This window comes from Pezoporus flaviventris, unplaced genomic scaffold (genome assembly GCF_033815535.1).
Source record: "Pezoporus flaviventris isolate CSIRO_AGI_PZ_B2104156 unplaced genomic scaffold, CSIRO_AGI_Pfla_v1 ptg000007l, whole genome shotgun sequence".
Classification (NCBI taxonomy): domain Eukaryota; kingdom Metazoa; phylum Chordata; class Aves; order Psittaciformes; family Psittacidae; genus Pezoporus; species Pezoporus flaviventris.
The window spans coordinates 19489163-19512831 of record NW_026892555.1 but is presented as its reverse complement, the minus strand read 5'-3'; the positions used below and the strand labels follow the sequence as shown (position 1 = coordinate 19512831).

The following is a 23669-nucleotide window of genomic DNA, read 5'->3' as shown; positions in this document are numbered from 1 at the left end:
GGATGGAGACCAGTTTTTTTTTTGCAGAACGTGTAATTATGTAAGGAAGATGAAATCAAAACAATAAAGAATTAAGATGTGTCAGAACTTTAATTGGGATGCTGTATTATTTAAAACCACAATGTAAGTGATACTTCCATAGTCATTTATGAACAACAGTTTATTTCTTTTAAAATTATATTAACATATCCCAGCATTCATTTGTTGATTTGGCACAAATTTGCAAAGTATTTTCTTATAAAAGGTGTTTGCATGTGCAGTTGTGCATGTGTGTGTATGTGAAAGTATGTGTGCATGTATGTGCATGTGTGCTCATAAAACACAAACGGGAGAGGTGCTGTCCCTACCTTTATGCTGTTCAAACTTTACCAACATTTAGGACAATGCAGACCCAAATTCATTTCGCTCTTTGGAGGAAATCATTGGGTCTCGCATGAATGCTTTGAGCTCTAACATATAGAATCATTCTTTAAAATATTCTACCAGGGTATAGCAATCAAAATGTAAATCAACTATTACTGTGACAAAAGAGGAAGCTGAAAAGTTCTGTCCTCAGATTTGCTGTGCCATATCACCTGGAGAGACAGGAGGTCTTGCTCTTTCCTGAGGCGTCTGGAGGTTCCTCTGATGTAGGAGCAGCAGCAGCAGCCTGGCATAAAGCCTTAATTGATGACTTAGTGTCACTTGAAGCTGGCCTTGATGCCATTAGCAGCATGCCCTGGTGGTGCAAGGTGTGACTGGATTCCAGATATAATGTAGTATGTGTGGGACAATTAATGTGTCATGACTTGCAGCCATTTGCTTTCCCATAATAGAGATTTGACACAACTGGGAATATTTCTCCTTGTGCAAACTCTTGAGAATGGGGATATATTAAAAATTTCCTTGTGGACTTTGTTTTGTAAATTAAAACTTCCATAACATGAATTTAGCCTTTTTTACATCTTTAATTATTCTTCTTGTGTTCTTAATGTGTGGGTTAAAGATCTTGAGTATCCAGTTCAAAGCATCGTTTCTCAGCTTTTGACAGTTAATCCCATAGTTCTAATGGTTTGTTGTGGTGCCTTGTGTTTAAGAAGCATTAGCCAAATCCACTTGTGACTCATTTTCACAGTAGTCACCGTGCATTAAGAACATAATTCCTTTCTGACATTCATCTTATAAAATGAAAAATAGAAAGAGGTTCTGAGGACTTTTCAATTGCAGGAAAAGATGACTAAATCATGTCCTAATGAAAAAGTTAAGACTTTATGACAGCCTAATTAAAAGTCTAAAACTAGAAATGCACTGATAAAAATTGCTTCACAGAAATTTTAGGTGCTGAAAAGAATGTAAAAGATGAGTGGATTTAATAAAAATAATAGAAATTGAAATAAAAGAGAAAGTATATAAAATATTGCAAGCAAGGGGTAATTGTGAAAAGGTCTATTACTCTCTATAATGTGGAGAAAAGAAAGGAGGGAAATACTATTTGCATAATAAAAGTAATCATTAGCATTTGGTATTTTGCTACATCACCTTGTACTTTGGTTTGCAGCATCAACCCAGTTAAACTGCAGCATTCCTGGTGCTAAGTTGACATGTTTAGAAATTAAAAATATTTGGAAATGTGCAAATATTCTTCTCATATATTATTTCCATATTTTTCATATTCAGTATTCTAAGCAAAAATGTAAGACATGCTGAGGTTGTACTTCACACTAGATGTAGTGGAGTATGCCAACCCCCTCTCCCAAGCAGCACAAGAGAGCATCATTCTCAAGAGGAAATGGCACACAACCAAGTGCCATCGTGATGTGCAGTGGGAGAGCCCAGCTCCATAAATGACTGTGGTGGTCAGTGCAGGGTGGTAGGTGCAACAACTGCATCTGATGAAACAACTGCATCTAAACATTGTACCTTTCACACTGATGGAAAAAGTCTGGATCAGTGCACCTGTCAAATCTTTCTAGCCTTAGAGATCCATCAGATACCTAAAATATTCTGACTCAAGATGCTCATATTTTATATAATCTAGAGGAGGTCTTTTTGTATAAATTTTCAATCAGTTTACACCTTTCTTTATACATGTCAAAACTGATTATCACAACAGAAGACAGATTGAAGCTCATTTGTATGGGAAATGAGAGTGGTAAGAGGTGAATGATGAATTAGAAAACTGTATGGTTTCTTTCCAAATATTCACAACTTGACAAAAGTTGGCTTTGGTTAAAAACAAAGGTATAGATGGCAGCCCTTTGCCTTGGTAAAAAAAAAAAAAAATAAAATTAATAATTTAGAGATTATAATGCTTATTTATCTAACCAGGGAGGAGACAGGCAGCCTGACATTCAGCATTTTGTCTATTCATCTGCATCTCTTACTAGTTCCCAAACAAAAAGTACTTATTTATCAAAATCTTTTCTTAGCTTTGTAGAGCTTAGAGATGAAAATGGCATTAAAAAATGGTGAAGAAGAAGTTGAATGTTAGAATAAATCTAACGGATGTATCTATTTTAATTTCTGAGTTGGAATAATAACCACTGCTAGCCAAACTCTTGAAATTGTTTAGAAGTCAATGAAGTCTTTTCACCTGATCTCTGCATCCCCCGTCTGCATATACTCAATCTAAGAGTTGCACATAACTGCTAATAAAATTAAGCAGCCATTTGAATTTAATGCTGACATGCTGTAAGAATAACTAAAGCTATAGAAGGATGTCATTGGAAGTCTGAAACTGTTTACATGCACATTCTGTCACTTCTAGTATAAACATAAAAAAGTAGCCTGTCTTGCTTTTTAGAACAGTGGTTTTGTTTGGGTTTTTTTAAGGTTAACATATGGCAAAAGTATTTATTCAAACAGTTATATTTGTATTTCAGTTTTATTTGGTCGTGTTTGTCAATTCAAGTGTTATTATAGAGGCACTTCTAGAGTTCTCCCAAGTGGGTTAGCTATTTTCTAGACGCCCAGTTCTCAAAAATTAGCAAGGCTTAGGAAAGCTTTTCTTTTGCTAGGGAACTTTGGTATGATAAGTGATTTTGCTGACTGAGGAAACTACAGTTTTTAGGTTCAGAACTGAATCAGGAGTTCTGAGAAAGAACTCTGACTGAGAAGGCCCTTGTCTTGTAAAACTGTGATAAAGCTAGCATCGAAATCACTCTGGGCTTCCTGGTATTCTTCAGTATTTAGGCTAGTCATTCTAGATCTTGAAAAAATCCCATGTTTGAGGTTATTGTCTGCCTACTTTTTATCTTATTTTAAATGTCTCCACTATTTGACCTAAATGGTTGTTCAATGGTTTGTTGGTTTGTTTTTTTTCTTAGCACTGGCTATCCATAAATTCAAAGGTAGTTTTACTAAGGTCATTGAATTTTTTTTTGTGTGTGTTAAGAAGACACTTCTGGACTCATTCAAGGAAAAGGAAGCATAGATGGCATCAGTATATATTTTATTGCTAAATGTGTATTTTCATAGAGAAAAAGAAAGAATCATACTTTTGTAGGAAGAAATATCTTGTAGGGAGAATTTATTTCCACAAATTTGAAACAAACTTTTTTTTTTTAAATTTCTTATTCAGTACTTAGTACACATGGTGCTTCAAAGATGACAGTTTCTGTTCTAGTATGCATATCTGTGGTGTCATTAAATCATTATTTATTGATCTGTTACTTGAACCCTACAACTCCATCAATTACAAAAATCAAAGCCACCTTTTAAAGAACAACCGCCACAGATAAGAAGGCTACAGGATGCCTAGAGATAACATTTTTCATGTTTACATTTTGCCCATCAGTCTCATTTAAACCTCATTCATTTAAAAAAAAAAAAAAAAAAAGAGGAATGAACTCATAGGCTGTTATCACTTTATATCTATTTTTAATTTATAAGATTGAAAATTTATTCCATATCTATCATATTCTCCTATATCACTGGCTATTTCTGTGACCGTAAAAGTGATTATATCCTTGCCTGATGGCTGTGAGGAACTTTGCGCTTAACAGGATCAGCAAAATAAGCAGATTTTTAACAGCCCAAAGCAAAATGTAGTTTATGGTATAGAATCTGTACTTTTCTAAGCAGTTAGGCCAGAAATACCTGTTTCAGAATAGAGGATTCATAACTAGCAAGAGAGTTTTTATTGAATAAGTTAATCTGCCTAAAATAAAATCCAAATTTAAATCAAATCCCAGATTTAGAAAAGTAAATAAACCCTTGTTTTGGCTTAACAATACATTGTTGAAAATACTTTGCTAATTTAGAGTAATCATACATGATTGTTGGCTCACTTTTATTTTTGATTTTTTTAATTTATTTGTAAGTTTGCAAAAGCTTTATACCAAAATGTTTTAAACTTTTTGATTTACAGAAACACAAAGATATCATAAGAATCTATAGCATATAGAGTGCTAACTTTGAAAACTTGAAGAAATAATTGTGGGTTTTACTCCAGTGCTTAAATATCAGAAAGCAGAATATTTGGCACACCACATAGATATTAGATTTTTGTGTAGTATGTTCTGTTTCATTGTTAAAATGTTTACTAATTTTATCCACCACAGGCCTCATTAAAGAACTAATTAATTTTTTTTTTTTCCATGTTAATGATAGTATATTTGCTTAGGTCAAGTTGTCCCAAATATTAGGTGTCTTATAATGTTACATAATATTTCTGATTTTTGTTTTTTGGTTTATGCTAGAAGTTACATGGGAGGACCAGCAGAAAAAGGTGAATGGTACAATAACTGATGACAAACCATTGCCGAAAAAGAAACACCATTCTGAGCCAGGTTTGTCAGGGTTTGGAAAACCACATGAAAGCATGAGACTATAAAAACACATTTCATGCTTTTGTAATGCGTGTGTGCTTGACGTACCTTATTTTTTTCACTTTGGTGTGAAATTTTTAGCATGTAGATACCATCTAGATTACATACTTCTGTTCTAGAATAGTCAAAATAGATCTGCTTTTGTAAACAGTTGTGTTAGAATGCACATGCATTAGAACAGAACTGTTCTGGCACAGTATTAGACTTTTCTTGCTCTTTAGTGTTGAATTTTGTTCGGATTTGTCTATGTGTGCAAGCCTAAGGAGTTCACATATGAGTTATGCTGATTCTTACTTAGTTGATCAAACCAAAGTATCTACTGCATGCATGGTGGGAAAGTTAACTTCTAAAGTCTTGAATCTGAAACCTTCTTGCACCATCACACAAGGCAGAAATAATGTTTCAATACAATTTTTTTTATACAAGCTGCATTTTATACCTCCATCGGCTGAAGTTCTCAAATCTAAGAGAACTCTTCTTTCCTCTATTCTGTACATGAATAGATTTCTTCTGAAACTATACCTATCAGAATCCTTTGTAAGCCCCAAATGTGAAGTACAATTATTCTTCTTCATCTCTGTTCCTACAAATGCATCACAATAAAATTAAACCTGGTCATAATCATGATGATTATGATTATGATAATAATATTATTGTTCTCTCCTCTGAATCAGACAATAAACAGTCCTAGTCACATTGATATATGCACTTGCAAAAGGCACTGTACTATTATGGTGATAAAAACATTGTAAAGAGTGCAGGGAAAAGGGAGGGGAAGGGAAGGAAAAGAAAGAAAGGGAAAGGAAAGGGGAAAAAAGATACCTTTACATTGCAGGTTTCATCCTATATTTAAAGGATCTACTTGAGTGATGGGAATTTTTCAGTTCAAGAATACTTAGATTCAGTTTTGGGCTGCAAATCTCTCTCTAATCACCTCCCGTATGAAGACAGGATGAGGAAGTTGGGGCTGTTCAGCCTGGAGAAGAGAAGGCTGCGTGCAGACCTCATAGCAGCCTTCCAGTATCTGAAGGGGGCCTATAGGGATGCTGGAGAGAGACTCTTCATTAGAGACTGTAGTGAAAGGACAAGGGGTAACGGGTTAAAACTTAAACAGGGGAAGTTTAGATTGGATATAAGGAGGAAATTGTTTACTGTTAGGGTGGTGAGGCACTGGAATGGGTTGCCCAGGGAGGTTGTGAATGCTCCATCCCTGGCAGTGTTCAAGACCAGGTTGGACGAGGCCTTGGGTGATATGGTTTAGTGTGAGGTGTCCCTGCCCATGGCAGGGGGGTTGGAACTAGATGATCTTAAGGTCCTTTCCAACCCTAACTATTCTATCATTCTATGATTCTGTATTAGTTGTCTCACTCTAACAGCACTTATCCCAGTCACACAAGTTAAAGTTTACAAGATTGGGGAACTTCCTACGTTAATGCTGTATTCTCAGTTTTGGCTCACCTACATAGAATCACAGAATCATAAAACAGTTTGAGTTGGAAGGACCATAAAGATCATCCAGTGCCAACTCACCTGCCACAGGCAGAGGTATCTTCCACTAGACCAGGTTGCTCAAAGCCCTGTCCAACCTGGCCTTGAGCACTTCCAGGGGTGGGGCATCCACAATTTCTCTGGACAACCTGTGCCAGTGTCTCACTACCATCACAGTGAAGAATTTCTCCCTGTTGTCTAATCTAAATCTACCCACTTTCAGTATAAAGCCATTCACCCTTGTCCTATCACTACATGCCCCTGTAAATAGTCCCTCTCCAGATTTCCTGTAGGCCCCCTTTAGGTACTGGAAGGCTGATGTAAGGTCTCTGCTGAGTTTTCTCTTCTCCAGGCTGAACAAGCCAAGCTCTCTCAGCCTATCTTCATAGGACAGGTGCTCCAGCCCTCTGATCATCTTTGTGATCCTCCTCTGGACTCATTTAAGCAGGACCATGTCCTTCTTGTGTTGGGGGCTCAGAGCTGAACACAGTACTGCAGGCGGGGTCTCACGTGCTGATCATTTCTGAGTTTTCTGTTGAAACTCAACTATTTCACAGCTGGAAGTTCAAGTCAGAACTGAAGAAGAGCAGCAAAATCAGGATTGACTCTGTAACACAGGAATTAGGGAACCTAATTGCAAAATGCCAGACCTGCAGTTGCATTTCCTTTTCCCTATTTAGTGCTTCAGAGGAATTTACAGGAAAAGCAATCACTGCTCGTAACAGTCAGGATCAGCATGTAATGTATCTTCTTTTCCAGCTGTTTTTATTACTGCATGACAGATTCAAAATACAATGTCTACAGATCTGCACTGTTATCTTTCCAGGATGAGTTCTGCTGAATAATGCCCCTGGCCAGACTCTTTCCTTATGTAGTAGAAACATTATTTCTCTCCCAGCTGAGGTGGACTTATAATTGCGCTCTTTTCAGATGACAAATTCATAGTTAGAATAGAGCCACCTTCTCCATTTTTTAGAAACAGGAGCCATATTTTGATAGATTGCTGCTTTAGGGGCATTCTGGTTTTTGGAACATGAATGAAAACTTCCAAGACCAAAAAAAACAAACAAAAAACCACAACCACCACCACCACAACAACAACAACAAAAACCAAAACAAACCCCAGGTAGAAGAATAGAAATCAGAAACAAATGCAGATGCTAAAAAGTTGTCACTTTAGAAGCGTTTCATATGATAAAAATATATTTATCTGGCTTTTCTCCATTTTTCCCACTGGAACAGTACCACTGATCTCCAGTGCTGCAGGGAATACACAAAATCAATTTGGAAAACCACAGTTGCAATTGCCAAGGTCTAGAATAGATACAAAGTTGTGTAACAATTGTGTTCTGCACTCTACAGTCGTAGGTTTTTCTATGAGGTCTGATACCTGATAAGTAAATTCTACTCTGATTTTTATTATCAGTAATGTCATCCATGGTAAGTTCACATGGGACAGTGGTACGTGAGATAGAAACGCCTGAAGTGGTTACGAACATTCCACAGTAGGCACCAAATACGACATACCTATAATCCTGGGATGCTTTTCCCGGCTGTTTCTGTCTGGTTTGTCAAAACGCCCTAGGTACTATTGTGGTAGGAGTGGAGGAGTATCAGTATCACAAACCAAGGCAGCTTCCGTAAATCGCATGGTGAATGGCACACTACTGTCCCCTACAGGCATCCCTCAGATGTAGTATCATTACAGATACTGTAGCATCATTACAGATACTGAGCGCATTCCCAGGGCGTAGTAGTAAGGACAGCTGGAAGGGGGTGCCGTAACCCTGTGTATTGAGTTACATTGTATCTCTGTCCATGATCTAACACAGACGTAGCCTGGCGAATCTACCGCAGGAAGCTTCAAATTCCTTGAAGGTTTTCAATATGGGGTTTACCTTCTGCTCAGGACTGAGCTTTCTGTCATCTGGGAATCATAGAATCATAGAATAGTAAGGGTTGGAAAGGACCTTAAGATTATCAAGTTCCACGCCCCCTGGCATGGACAGGGACACCTCACACTAAACCATGTCACCCAAGGTTCTCTCCAAGCTGTCCTTGAACACCTCCAGGGGTGGAGCATTCACAACCTCCCTGGGTAACCCATTCCACTGCCTCACCACCCTCACAGTAAACAATTTCCTCCTTATATCCAATCTAAACTTCCCCTGTTGAAGTTTTAATCTGATACTCCTTGTCCTAGCACTACAGTCCCTAATGAAGAGTCCCCTCCAGCATCCCTATAGGCCCCCTTCAGACACTGGAAGGCCGCTATGAGGTCTCCACGCAGCCTTCTCTTCTCCAGGCTGAACAGCCCCAACTTTCTCAGCCTATCTTCATACAGGAGGTGCTCCAGTCCCCTGATCATCCTCGTGGCCCTTCTCTGGACTTGTTCCAACAGTTCCATGTCCTTTTTATGTTGAGGACACCAGAACTGCACACAATAATCCAAGTGAGATCTCACAAGAGCAGAGCAGAGGGGCAGGATCACCTCCTTCGACCTGCTGGTCACGCTCCTTTTGATGCAGCCCAGGATACGGTTGGCTTTTTGGGCTGTGAGCGCACACTGAAGCCGGCTCATGTTCAGTTTCTCATTGACCAACACCCCCAAGTCCTTCTCTGCAGGGCTGCTCTGAATCTCTTCCCTGCCCAGCCTGTAGCTGTGCCTGGGATTGCTCTGACCCAGGTGTAGGACTTTGCACTTGGCATGGTAGCAAACTTCATGAGGTTGGCATCAGCCCACCTCACAAACATGTCAAGGTCCCTCTGGATTGCATTCCTTCCCTCCAGCGTATCAACCGAACCACACAGCTTGGTGTCATCGGCAAACTTGCTGAGGGCGCACTCAATCCCACTGTCCATGTCAGTGACAAAGTTGTTGAACAAGACCGGTCCCAACACGGATCCCTGAGGGACACCACTCGTTACTGGTCCCCAGCCAGACATTGAGCCATTGACCACAACTCTTGGTGTGCGGCCATCCAGCCAGTTCTTTATCCACCGAGTGGTCCATCCATCAAATTGATTTCTCTCCAATTAAGAGACAAGGATGTCACATGGGACAGTGTCGAATGCTTTGCACAAGTCCAGGTAGATGACATCAACTGCTCTACCCCTGTCCATCAGTTCTGTAGCCCCATCATAGAAGGCCACCAAATTGGTCAGGCAGGATTTCCCCTTAGTGAAGCCATGCTGGCTGTCACCGAGCACCTTGTTGTTTTTATACAGGCACCTCATGTTGCTGTTGCCCTGTTTTGATTGCCTTTCCAAACAAGTATTTTTCTGCTATAGCCTGTTAAGGGAGCTTGTCTTGTTTTTACATTCACTTTGTCTGTTAAGAAGTTAACCTAAACAGTCACATGGAAATAGCCATGGCAGTATTACAGCTAAGAAAATCTGTGAGGAAAAAAAATAGATGCTGATTACATAAATACCTTGAGCGAAGAGCTGAGCTGTGAGCAAGTTGTAGATAAAAACATAAATAGATAATAAAATCAATTCCAAATAACAGAAAAAATAACAGCAATACTGAATCATGTGAAGTGTTAATATTCAAGAAATATGCATGACTAGAAAAGAGATTAACAAATTTGTTGGAGGACAATTTAAGGACATTAAATAAAGTAGTAAAATGGTTCTTATGTTTCAGGCTTTTCAATAGAAGATGCTGATAAAGTTGTGCTCCTGAATATCAGAAATCAACATGTTTTCTTAGCAGTGCCTATAATCTCTAAGTTCTGAGGAAATTTGCAAAACTATTGTTCGTATTTTCAAAAGAGTCAATTGTATTAATGAAAAGATTTTGAAGGATTGGAAGAGTAAAGTTGCAGAATCATAGGTAAGCATAGCATCAAAATTCAAGCCATGTCTTGAATGTGTGTGCCCTTCCAATGTCAGCACTCTTGACAGAGACTACTGCATTCTCGAAACACCACCACATCAAAGAGCATGTGGAGTAGTTATTTGTTCCTATCTGATATTATTAAGCATTTCTATTTTCAGCACCCCTGCCTCTTGAGCTCTAATAGCTGGCATATAAAAGAAAGTGAATAAAATTCTCATCCTCTAATCACATTTCCTTGGCCAGTGAATTAAATAAAAAAGCCAAAAGGAAGAAAAAGCAGCATAGAATGCAAACATTTTTACATTTGCATATATGAGGCCTTATGAGAAGAAGTTGGAAAGAAGTAGGCTATGGGTGCGGAATGTGTTCTTTACTGACAAAGATAAGATTAGGCAAGATACTTGTTTTCTTAAAAAGCAGTGATTAGTATCATCACTAGACTCTCTTGAACACATCAGAATTGTTTAAAGGGAAAAAACACATAGTTCAGGATATCAAGGCAGTGATACTTAATTCTGTCAATTCTTTGATACAGGTAATGCAATATTCATGAAATAGCAAAGGAAATACTATTGGTTTTCACTTGGTCTTCCTACATGGAGACATCAGATTTGATGGTTATTATCTGGAAACCATCCTGTAATAGTTTCATTATTGTTGCTGGTTGGAAAGATTGCAGTATCATCAAATATCTAACCTTGTCGCAGACACTTCTAATTTCTCAGCAATAGTTGAAGAACAGAACAATGAGAAAGTGCTGACATATTTTACCATGATTGACCAAAAAGAGACAGAATAGTTGAAATGGATTTATACATCTCAGAGTGTAGTGAAGTAAAAATGGAGTGTCCTTGTAATTATTTGGGGGAAAGTCATATTTCTTTAATATAATACTAAAGTTTTAAAGGACAATGGTAGGTTAAGCATATCAGAAAATACAAAGGCAATGGGTGATTACAAATGGTAAGTCTTTATATATACATAAATTGGCTTTCAGTTTGAAGGCTTGTTTTATCCATGGAATATATATGTCTCTCTCTCTCCTGGGTACTATTCCTTGACTGCACATAGACAAAGCCTTTCAGGAATAATTTTAATGTGAATATAATTCTGTAGGTTATCTATTGCCATGAAATCAGCTGAAGTAGTAAAATATTAAAAAAAAAAAATTCAAAACAAAGTCTTGGTTATTTTAAAAGAAGTTTGTAGTCAGAATTGAAAGTGCAATGTTTGAAAATTATAAAAGGTGAGATATGGTAAGAAACAAGGAATGAATGAGGCTAGAAAAAACAAAGAAATGATAGGACACAGAGAGCAGAGAGCACATTAGGATTTCATATAAATAACCTCATGAGCATTGGATAAATGAAATTTACAGTTTTAAAGAAGTCAGCTAGTATAAGATTACCAGCTTGTGAAACAGAGAGGAGCAGAGTGGAGTCATGGAGTAGTTCATGTTTGTTGAAGATGAAAACTTACTGGGTAGTAGAACAGTTTTCAAAAGAAATGGATTGGGAAAGGGAGGAATAAAACGTTCATGGCCCTGACATAATTTTCAGTGTACTGTGGAAGGTCTGGGGAAGAAGGTGCAGAAGAAGATCTTATGACCATGCTGTGGAATCTTGAAGTGGGTAAAATTTACAAAAAGAGGCATGTTGAATCTATGAGGATTTTTTAACCTGTGACAAGTGAGAAGTGAAGTAGATTTAATATATGGCATGAATAATTGTTTTATTGAAAACAAATGAGTGTTTGCACTCTTTCCAGGGACTCTTCTTAAGATTAATAAATAGTATTAATAAAACAGATGGTCCTGTCATGTATTAGTGTATTTTAAAATTTCCTGATATTTTTTCCCATTGCCACTTTGAAAGACAATATGCCTAGTCTGGACTAAAGTAACAAAGAACTGGGTTCCAGAGAGAAAAGGAGACTCTCTGGATGGGACTTGCACAGTGTGAATAGGGCAGTCAAATATTGCATTTCAGTGCTGTAGCCAAATTGCATTAATTCAGGGTATTACCATAATTTACAGTGGATGAAACATAGTGAAGTGGCTTGAAAATGTCTAAACCTTTATATATATATATCCTTTTGACTGCATTTTTGTGTTTTGGAAACTATTCCTGCAGTCTTAAGTATGTGATCTCCTGGACAATCTATTTCTGTAGGTGGTGAAAGTTCTTGACATCATTAGGGTGACAATAGTTTTAGAATGGAGAATTGTTCGATTTAAGATATCTCATCTATACTTTATTGACAATAGAGGGTGTATTTGTATTCAGGATGTTAGGTATCTTTTCTGAAGTAGTGTTGATGTTTGCCTACCTAAATCATCTTCTAAGGGAGATTTATTATCTTTTCAGGATTTATGGTATTTCAGATCCCAAACATAACTGTTGTCATTAATATTTTGAAATGTTACTATGTTGCCTTTTTTCCCCTTATAAAATTATAATGTGAACTTTATTCAGAGAAACAAAGTCATGAAACCTCTCTCTGAATTCCTTGTTTAGTTTGTCTTGAGACTTATGAAAAAGTAATGCTGTCTACATTCTTTCATTTGATTTATAGAGTTCATGCTCCAGATAGTATTTAAGATTTCTTCTTGTATGTTGTTTTCTACCTTCTCTGTTATCCTTATCTTTCAGTATGAATAACTCACATTTTCTTTATTCTTGCTGCCTTTGCCTATTCTGTAGAGTATATTATATATAGTGTGTTACGTAACTGCAATATCATATGTTTTACTTCTGTCTTCCCTGTATTTTCTTTGTTCTAGTTAGTCCTCTGCTTATACTTTTGAGGAAAAATGTCAGCATCTGTCCAGTATATAGCTGCAATTTTGTGTTTGTGGATTTACAGTTAAAGATAAAGAACTCACCTTTAGCTAGTTTTGGAAATTTCCGAGACCATGTATACAGCGAAAGATCTTTGCTTTTAAGGAGAAAATTGAATGTGAGAAAAGTCTTGAGGAAAGTAAGAGTAATTAATATACATCTATTTATCCTGTGTTACTTCTAGAATTTCAGATGGGAAGGTTTGCATTTTTTAAAAAAAGTTCCTAAATACTTCTCTTTAATAAGTCACATTACTTACAATGAGAACTTCTGCATCAAAGCATGATAAAATAGATAGTTCTTTTTTGGTTTGTTCAGACTTGAGGTAAAATACCTGATTTTCATTTACTTCGTAAGCTTATTCATTTGTTTCTAAATCTCTGTATAATAAGCTTATGCATACTACTTTCATACATCACAATGAAAAATTAAATAAATGCTAGTTCTACCACCAAGCAGTAACTATGCAAATGAAGACTGCTTATTGATATGATGTAAATTTAATAGAATTTTATTTAGTGATTTTTTTTTTCTCAGATTTTAATGTGTTTGTATCAACAAAGATCTATTTTGGAGGATTACAAGCTACATAAGCCAAAATATTTTCAAACTGTGGTTTGGGATGCATGGCATGACTTCTGAATCAGGAAGAGATTGATTCACATAAGTGCTATTGTGTCTATATTAATCAGTGTGTTAGTACTTTCTTCTTATCATTATTAAATGAAAGAAATTGGTGCATTACCATGCTGATACTTCTACTAATTCATTAATATTTGCAATAATTAATGTAAAAATATTAAGCCATTTATCTCAAGGGTTAACAGTTGGGCATCTATTATCTTTTATTTTACTCTCTGACTGCTTTTATAATTATTCTACTAATATATTTCATCAGTAAAAACTTAAAACTGAAAAATATTTGCAATTTCCAAATTCTTTTTGTTTGCCACTTTGGTGTGTAATTTTTTTTCATAAATACTTTCTATGAGGAGTTTTAGGATTTTTTAAGTATTGGTACATGTGACTGATATTCAGGCAAATACTAGTCATTTGATTCTAAAATGTTCAAATGGAGCTTCCCAGTTTTTCAGTTGTGTCTATGCTGAGCTCCACTGACACTATTAGAATGCTTTGCATTACCATACCAGGCATATCCCTAATTTGGAAATAATGTGATTCCAACATCCTTTGAAAATTTCTTGAGAAGGATTTATCTTAATGCAGTACATGTGTCAAAACTATGCATAATATGCTGTGGATATTAAAAATAATAAATAAGTATGAGGGGGTCATGATGAAGACTTCCTAATAACTGGTTTTGACATCAGCGTGTTCACTTCAGGGGCATAGATATGGAAAACATTTTCAGAAAATTTTAAGTGCTTTAGCTGGGTTTTGGTGGTAATGATGATTTATTTAGGTAAGAGTTCTATCAATTATAGCTACACTATATGAATTCAAGCTGCATACACCAGGGAGAAGTAGCTCTTTGTATTTGCTTATTTGTATTTCATCCTACGGATTCATTGTACTCGCCCCTCTAAAAAGACATTTATACATCATTACTTTTATTTAACATGTGAATACTTAACATCCGTTCTCAGAACTGCCAGCAGCTATGCTTTCATATTATACATCTCATATATAGCACTGACGTGTGTGCGTTCTGTGAACAAATTTAATTGCCTAAACCTGCATTCTAAATATGTATGTTACAAGCTGCTTGTGTTTACAACAAAGTTTTGGTACAGTTTTGGTGTTTGATAGTAGGTGAATATTATAATCTGCGAGCTATAGAATAAAATTGTTTAACTACAGAACACAGTGGTTATCAGATGTAGTTTAGTGTTGAATTTCATTTGGTTGACTTATGTTGCTTATTCTAATTTTTCATTTTTAATGGTATCTTGATATTGACTGTAAGATGTGGATAAAATTATAGGATATTTTTCTGGTGTACGAACCTTTCTAGAATTCTTAATCTAACATCTGCAGTATTAATGAATCATGAACAAGCTGAAATTAGATCAGGGCTTAAAGTTATATTTTTATTTTTTATTTCTGATGATTTTTGGTAAAATGCATTCATTCTGTTAGTGGTGATAGCTTCACAGTTCTTTGTAATTATTACTGCTTTTCAAGATGAATTCTTCCTATTCTTCTGCTACAAATAGATATTCAATACAGACAATGACACTGTCCCTCAGATGTTCTCCCTGTCTGAAATGGCAGTGTGCTTTTGAATGTGAGGCAATAAAGTAAGTAATGAGATAGTTGCTTTGGCATTTAACTTGCATGCATTTGTAGTAACCTAGACTTCTGTGAGATGAGGATGACATTTGGTTCTGAAAAAGTATCTGCTGATTTGACCATGAGAGTTAATAGCTATATATTTGCTTTTCTCGCGTTCTGTATTTTGGTCTTAATAATATTGCCATGGTGGAGTGTTACAATAATGCAGTCCTTTCCAGAGTGCGTTATGTGGATTCTGAAATTCCTGAGCTTGTATATACTTTTGAAAAACAAAAGAGACAACCCAAAACAAACTGTTTTCCACTTTGAATATGTGACGTTTGGTTTAGCATAAATTACAATAATTTAAGAATTGAAAAATCTATTCATATGAGTTCTCATTGGTGACATCTTTAAAGTGAATGTTCAGTACTTGAAATAGAAAAAGAATTATTGCGTTCAAGTAGATGACATTCCAAAAAGTTGAATAGTCATGAACAAAAGTGTTTATGCTAGTTAACATACATTTTACTATCCAGCTTTTTCTTCAGCTTCATTGCAAGGATTGACTTTGCTGTCAGTTATAACTTTTATTGTTTCCTCAGCTCCTATACTAACCCTGTCTTTACTGTTCTTTTTCAACAACAGTAATTTAACCACTTCTTCCTCAGCTTTCTTTTTTCCTTCTGGTGTCTGTGTTATTTTTTCCCCATTTACTAACTCTGCTCTGCAGACTTCTATCTAAACCAACTTTTGGCCCTTTCCCTCGGTGTCAGTTTTAACCTTCTGAATACATCCTCTCACGCCCATCTCCTTTGTCTATGTCTGTACATTACACGATGTGATCACAGAAGAAGTGGAATCATCGAGGAGAAGAAACTCAGGTCTGTCTCTTCTACTGCTTTTCTCTGTGTTGTTTTTTTCATTTTACCTTTCCTATAGATTTTATCACAGCTCACCTCATATACTTTTCACTCTCTTCCCCCTCAGAATATTTAAATACTGGCAAACTGTAGGGACTGAAGTTTAATATACATATGTAAATTTTACTACCTATAAACTATGTACTCTACCAAAACTGTTAAAAGGTAACAGATGACGTGTGCTATACAGTAAGACTTTAAGATGATTCAATTTCTGTCATATCAGTTCTTATTTCCCATCTCCATGATCTGTAAAGTAGCCTTTAAGCTTCCAACTAGCACCTGAAAACAATCTATGACTTATTTTATGTTTGCATTTTAAAACTGCTAAAAAAATTACGGACACTCTTATTCAACTACTTATTTTTCAACCTGGGGAGGATATAATTTGAGAACTGAATAATTTTAGTAAGTTAAATTTCATGCTCTGGAATTTCAAACTTAGCTTCACTGAATAAAACTAGTTTGATTAGAAATAGAGTTGTTAGTGATCAGAAGTTATTCCCTCATGCCAGAAATTGTAAAACCTAAGGTTAGGATAACAAGAGAGAGCAAGAAGTCAAAACATTGAAGGAGCTTTAACTTAGCTCTATTGATCATAGCTTTTCTTTCATATTGTGCATAACTTCTGGTTTCATTTTACATATGGAATATTAATCTGCCATTTTATTGAATTTCCAGTGTACGTTATATTACTGGCAGAGAACTAATGTGTAGCTAGCTATCCTAGCTCTGAAAACACAGTAGTTGTTTCAGTAGTTGTTCACACTTGCCTGCTTTTTCAGTTGTGGTATGTCAGAGCAACAACAAAATTCCCCATATTTAAGTTAATGAAATTCACCTATAGAATTTAAATTTTACAATTATTGTGTCAAAGCTCTAATTAATTTCCTGTGCCTCTGCTATTTTCCAATTAATCCCAACAAATTAGAGAAGCCACTTGGGTGCCATTTAGCTTCTAAAATCTGAAGCAGTTTTGGGGTCCACTAATTTGGGTGATATTCGGTCAAGTATTTTTGTCTTTTCTCTACTGTGGCTGGCTCCTTCAGAACTCAGTTTTACCCCTGGTACTACTCTTGTCCTAATCAAAGATCATCTTTATGAATTTTGCGAATGTTACTTGCTGTGATTTTCATATTAAACATTGCAGAAGGAAAAAAAGTTGAGTATGGATAGAAAAGACAAGTGGTAGTGTGATCCGAATTCCATCTTTCATAAATCACCACTGTTAGAATTTAGTTTATGCTGTAGGAAGACAGTTTATTTAAGTTTACTTACTTTGTGCTCACACTCCTTTCCAAATTCCTGTGCAGTGATTTTGAGTCTCTTTTATTAGAAAAATGAAATTATTGGATTGGCTGACCCATTTCCTATATGTTCATAGTGAAAGAAAAGGAAAGTTTTGAACCTTTTTCTTCAAGAATCTTCCCCTGAGTTATAGATTGAATCAGCATATTGAATCAAAATATTCAATCAGCCCATCTGATTCTTGGGGTTGGAAGAAATCAGACCTTAAAATGATATCTAGTGTCTCAGAAAAACATGTTTGTAATCACCTGTGTTTCTCGAATATATGTAAGAAGGCAGTGCCTGTGTATTATTAGCTTTTTTTTGGACTTTCCAGTTCAGGTGGACTTTTGCAAAACACTGTTTAGCTCACCAACAATGTTAAATAAATGTATTAAGGACTGATAAATTTAACTTATAAATATATATATATATAAAAAATAATAAATCAGCATAGGAATGCAAAAGCATGACCAGCAGTGCAGATGCAGAAGATACTTTTACTATCCTTAAACTCAGGAGCAGTTAGTTTATTTTGTGCATAGTAACATATTTTCACATGTATATTTGAAATGGGTATTCTTCCATGTTTTACCTCAATGACTAAATAGCTTACACATTCCAGTACAAGGTTCTTTGAGCAGCTGTGTGCTAAAACAGCTGCTTAAAAGTAGGGGTGACATTTGAAAGGCATGCCTTTGGACAGGGATGTTTTTCCATTGTTTTAAAATTTGCTTTAAAAAGTGTGGAACTAGGATTATCCATTTACAAGTTCCTTCAGTAAATGGTTTTCACAGTATTTACCATACTACCCCAAGCATTCATATGAATCAAAGAATTCACTATTGATTTTAGGTGATTTTAGACCAAGAGGTGTTGTGAAAGCTGAATATGTTAATATTGTATGGAAAGAAAAATAATGCCATTTCCTCTATCTGGGCATTATAATCTCTGATTGCAAAAATGAGAAAATGTTATTCCCTGAAAAATACCTAGGCTATTTTTTAGATTGAAAAGTCTTATGAGAGGTCATGCAAAGCTTCAAGCAAAAAAAGGAAGTTCACAAAGTTAACAAGAATATTTTTATATTTTTTTTTTTTTTTAGATGAAAGCAGTTGAGTTTGATAGTGTCCTTAGTGACTAAACCCCCTTTTCCTTTGGTGAAGGAGGAGCTTTACAATGCAGTTTTAATGACTTATTTCTAAAATCATATTTCAGAAATAATTTAATACGTTCCATAGGATTTAAGTAGTGTGAAAACTGTTAGGGAGACATATGCCTGTTCACTTCCCTGTGTATTCAGTATGAGCAAAAAAGTAAGCCCCTACCAGCCAAAGAACCTTAGTGATGAAGCAGACATCTTTCTTTTCAATCAGTAATGTATTTCAGACATTGGTCTGTTAGTCAGTTACCGTTGTGGCAATAATTACTTGAATTTGCAAATAATGCTTACTGTGGTCTTCAAATATGAGAGATGCAGAAAAAATTCTTCAGCCTTACAGAATTAACCTAAGCCTAGATGTGAGATTACTCAAGTAGCTATGCCTCAAAATCAATCACCAAAACTATGAAAAGGCTGATCCATGACAGTTTAAAAGCAGTGTATACGTAGCAGAAAAAGTGTTGGCTAATTAATTTTAGATTTATTCCAGTATGAGGAAGGATGAAGTAGCAATGCCCAGTCATTTCTGCTTCTTAAGGAGGCAGACAGACGTTAGAAGCTGGAGTACTGGGGACAGCTCCACTTCTAAAGAGCCATAAAAGGCAGGGAAATAGAGTTCTTAGTTCTTTTCTGCAACATCTGGAGCAAAATTCTCATATAAGGGACTATGAAGGATTGATAGAAGTTTTGCTAACTTTGAGAATAAAATTGAAATGGACAAGGACTTTGAAATATGGGTTGTTTTGTTTGTTTTTTTTTCCTGGATTTTGTAATTTTTATGCAAAATTATGTCTTTGTAAAAACATGATTGCCAAGGGTGAAGTCTACAAAAACTGAAACAACCCTTTATAGATGGATGACCAGATTGGAACAGCTTGTAGCCCTGGACAGTGGAGGGCCAAACCATAGAGTGGTCTGGTGAATAAACTATTGGAGAAACCAAGGGCAAGAAATTTGTGTGATTGAGAGATCAACTGCAGTAGAAGACAAAAACCACACTTATTTGGATTTGTTCTTATCTTACGGTACCCCAGGAGGTTTTCCAAGCCTTCCAAGAGTGAATATACTGTGATATAGTTTACCTTTATAAACAGAACATGACATCCCTCTGTTTTTGAGTTATAGTCAGTGTTTAGTGACACACTTTCCTTTAAAGACCAGGATGGTGTTTTGTTTTGTTTCCATCTGTCTTATGTTAAAAAAAATAATAATTCTGGATGGAATTTGTAACATTTTAGCACAAATATGATTAAATGACTTGTACATCTCTGACAGATTCTGTGATATTTAGATTGACAGGTGTGTTTAAAATCTGATGTCTTTAACTGTGACTGAGACTTTTAGAGTTTAAATCTGCAATTAGTCAACAAAAAGCAAAGGGATAGGTAAACTCCAAATTCAGTTTAAATGCACTTAGCATGCTAATAGATGTATAGTATTGGGTGCCTGGTAGGATTTTTGTCCTTAATTTGATTTTTGATTAGAATTAAAACCAGAAACCAAAGGCCTCAAAATCCAACCCCCAAAATAGCCATCTGTACTAAACCACATTAATAAAGGCTTGTCTTCAGTCTTCAGTATATTCTATAATATAGATTTTATAATGAAAAATTAAATCATAATTTTTCAAAAGACAGAATAGCATAATGGATAGATTTTTAATCTGTAAAGGTTTGCTAGTTTAATTTGTAATTGAGTCTTACATACGGGTGCATATACCACTGTTGTTTTTGTATTCTTTGGTTAAATCTTTGACCATAATTCTCTTTACTGTTAATGAAGATGTCTTGAATTCTTAGAATGGTTGAAGAATCTCTATTAATAGCTGTTTGTTTTTCTGGAAGCGGAGCCATAGTTATCATAAAGTGTTTGTGTCTATGTTTTGAAGTGGCTGTATCAGAATGTGAAATATCCTGTGGTTATACTGGGGAGTACACCAGTGGTAGGAACTCTTGGGGGTTTGCATGCTTGGCAAACAGAATGTTAGGGAGCTTAACAATAAGACTGTGCTCAGGCTTTCATGAAGACAATGCAGAGTTTATAGCATGGCTGATCTGAATGGATCTTTCTGAGTACAGAATGTAAGGGCCCACTGACCCCTCAGGTATTTTTCTTTAACATTTTAAAAATACTATTGCACATCATTCATATAGGGAGAATGTGCCAGAATCTTTTTGAGAAGTGAAATGGGGTGTTCTAGCTAATATTCACCTTACTGCTTCTTTTTCTTCCTTTTTACATGTGGATGCTCTGTATTTTTCAAAGGTCACTAAAATGTATGCGCACTGTTGTATGAGGCAGCAAAGACAAGCATCGCAGAGTACCGTGCAAAAATAACTTTGTAAAAGGATCCAGACACCATAGAGAAAAAGTGGTCATATTCCTAATAGTTACTTCGGTAAACATATAAAATAGAACTTCTGAGTTTGCTTCAGTAGACCTTTGTCCTTTACCAGCTGCACTCATCTGTCAGTAGTGATGAAGACCTGAGCTGACCCTGTCAATATATGAACCCATGATTCTAGAGCTTCTTTGACTTTCTAGCTTAAATCACCATCTTAATCATTTTTTTTACTAAGCAGTGCCATGTAGTATGCAAATAACCCAAAGTAACATTGTTAACATTGTTTATGCATTTTGATAAAAATCTATTTAATTGGTGAGAAATGCCCCCTGGGTTTCAGTCTTTGTTTAGTGTGTTGTCAAGTTCGAAGCCAAGATGAAAAAAAAACCCCACAAAACCATCAGAAATGCAAAGGCATGCTCCCCCACTACAGAGCTGGCTAACTGAAATTGTCTTCATTCTACCATTCCCATTTAAGGACAGTGTATTTACACTTCAGTCTCATTGAAACAGTAATATAAAACCACTTCAGCAACCCTCTGGTTTTGTTCTTGTTCCACATTTCTGTAGGTTTCTTTTCATTCAGACTGTGATGTGTATCACAGACTTCTTGGAAATGCTTGCTGTAACAATAACTTTTGTATTTGCCACACATTGGACATAAAGACCTGTAGCAAGATTCAGCAGCCAGTTGTGTCACGCATCACCATATTTTGCTAGACGTGTAGCAGTTAGGCAGCTATATTTTCCACACAATAGACAGCCAGAATGACAAATTTTAGAGCTGGTTCCTTAGAGGTAGAGTTGAAATTCAGTGGCTCTGGAAACAAGAGGAAATGTAATCCTTCAAGCGCAAGACCTTTAACGGACAAGTTTTGATGGTCATAGCAAATACTTTTAGATTTTGTTTCCAGGATGTATTCTCATAAATAGCATTTCAAGAGAAATCTCAAGTAAGAAATTTGGCTAGCATTTTTCAAATACTTACCAAAATTAGGGCTCCTTGTATATATTTGATTTTTAAATAGAATGTTATTTAATAATATTTACTACTTTGAAAAATCAGACTCAATTTTCAAGAAGCTGTTAAGCTAATTTATCCACTCTATAAATACAATTTATTTCATTTAATTGCTAGTTACATTGCTGATTTTAAGACCCTGGGAGGAAGGCTATTAAGCCCAGTACCTAACTGCCAGTTGTAACCTTGAGTCTCCCTCTTCTTCTCCCAAGGAAGGCAGTAATTTTTTGTTAACTTCAACAGTTCCCCATCAGTATCCCGTGTCTAGGGAGAACTCTGCTATCCTGATTCTTCTGTGGAAATATTATTCTGTTTGGACATATTTGGAGATTGTTATGTTCTGCTTCCAGGTACTTGGGGTTCCTGCTCCATGGGACTTCAGTGTGGTGGGTGAAGCCTGCTGGGGTGCTTTGGCTGTGGAAACCTCCAGGTTCCCAACAGAACAGCAGAGCTCATTGAGTTAAGGCATTTCCAAGGAAATATAGCTGGTCAAGGCCATTTTAGATCAGTTTTGGTTATTATTAAGTGTGCTCTAGTATGAGCCTCTAGATTAGAATTCTTTTTTTGTTCACTTTATCTTCCAGATACATTTTAGATTGTTAGATACCTATTCAATATATTAATACCTGTTAGAAAGACTGGATCATTACAAGACCATGGGAACATGGCTGCGTCTACCATTTTACATGTCAATGGTCATTATAACAGCAATGTCAACTGTGATGGTGGAAGAAGGTTTTGAGAGAGGATCTTTCAGCATTTCAATTTCTCTTTCCCTATAGCTCATCTCTATATTTCTTCATTATACTTCAACAAATCTGTATTCTGAGGAAGCTGGAAACATGCAGCTATTTTTTGTAATGTACAGAAATGTCTCACTGATCGAAGCATCAATTTTTTTTCCTCCCAATTGTTTATTTCTGAAAAAACTTTACTTCTTAAATTGACATTATTAAACCAGAGGCTACAGTATATGCTTTTCACTTCGTAAGCCAAAGTTAGATCAAGTGATGTAGAAAATTCCTAAGTAATGTGGTGATGTTGAATCATAGAATCATAGAATTGTTAGGGTTGGAAAGGACCTTAAGATCATCTAGTTCCAATCCCCCTGCCGTGGGCAGGGACACCTTACACTAAATCATATCACCCAAGGCCTCGTCCAACCTGGTCTTGAACACTGCCAGGGATGGAGCATTCACAACCTCCCTGGGTAATCCATTCCACTGCCTCACCACCTTAACAGGAAAGAATTTCCTTCTTATATCCAACCTAAACTTCCCCTGTTTAAGTTTTAACCCATTACCCCTTGTCCTTTCACTAGTCTCTAATGAAGAGTCCCTCTCCAGCACCCCTATAGCCCCCCTTCAGATACTGGAAGGCTGCTAGGAGGTCTCCACATAGCCTTCTCTTCTTGAGGCTGAACAGCCCCATCTTCCTCAGCCCGTCTTCATACAGGAGGTGCTCCAGTCCCCTGATCATCCTCATGGCCCTTCTCTGGACTTGTTCCAACAGTTCCATGTCCTTTTTATGTTGAGGACACCAGAACTGTACACAATACTCCAAGTGAGGTCTCACGAGAGCAGAGTAGAGAGGCAGGATCACCTCCTTTGACCTGCTGGTCACGCTCCTTTTGATGCAGCCCAGGATATGGTTGGCTTTCTGGGCTGTGAGTGCACACTGAAGCCGGTTCATGTTCATTTTCTCATTGACCAACACC

General features: G+C 36.3%; 1 protein-coding gene across 49 annotated transcripts in view; it reads left to right on the top strand.

Moving 5' to 3' along the window:
• The window catches only part of RIMS2 (regulating synaptic membrane exocytosis 2), a 457644-nt gene that overhangs the window by 339277 nt on the left and 94698 nt on the right, over positions 1-23669 (top strand). Inside the window, exon 27 of one of the 49 annotated variants that reach the window (XM_061447898.1) lies at positions 16067-16099. The exons of the other annotated variants lie outside the window; for them this stretch is intronic. Coding sequence (XP_061303882.1) covers positions 16067-16099 — 33 coding nt within the window. The remainder of the gene's footprint in view (positions 1-16066; positions 16100-23669) is intronic. 49 annotated transcript variants of the gene reach the window in all.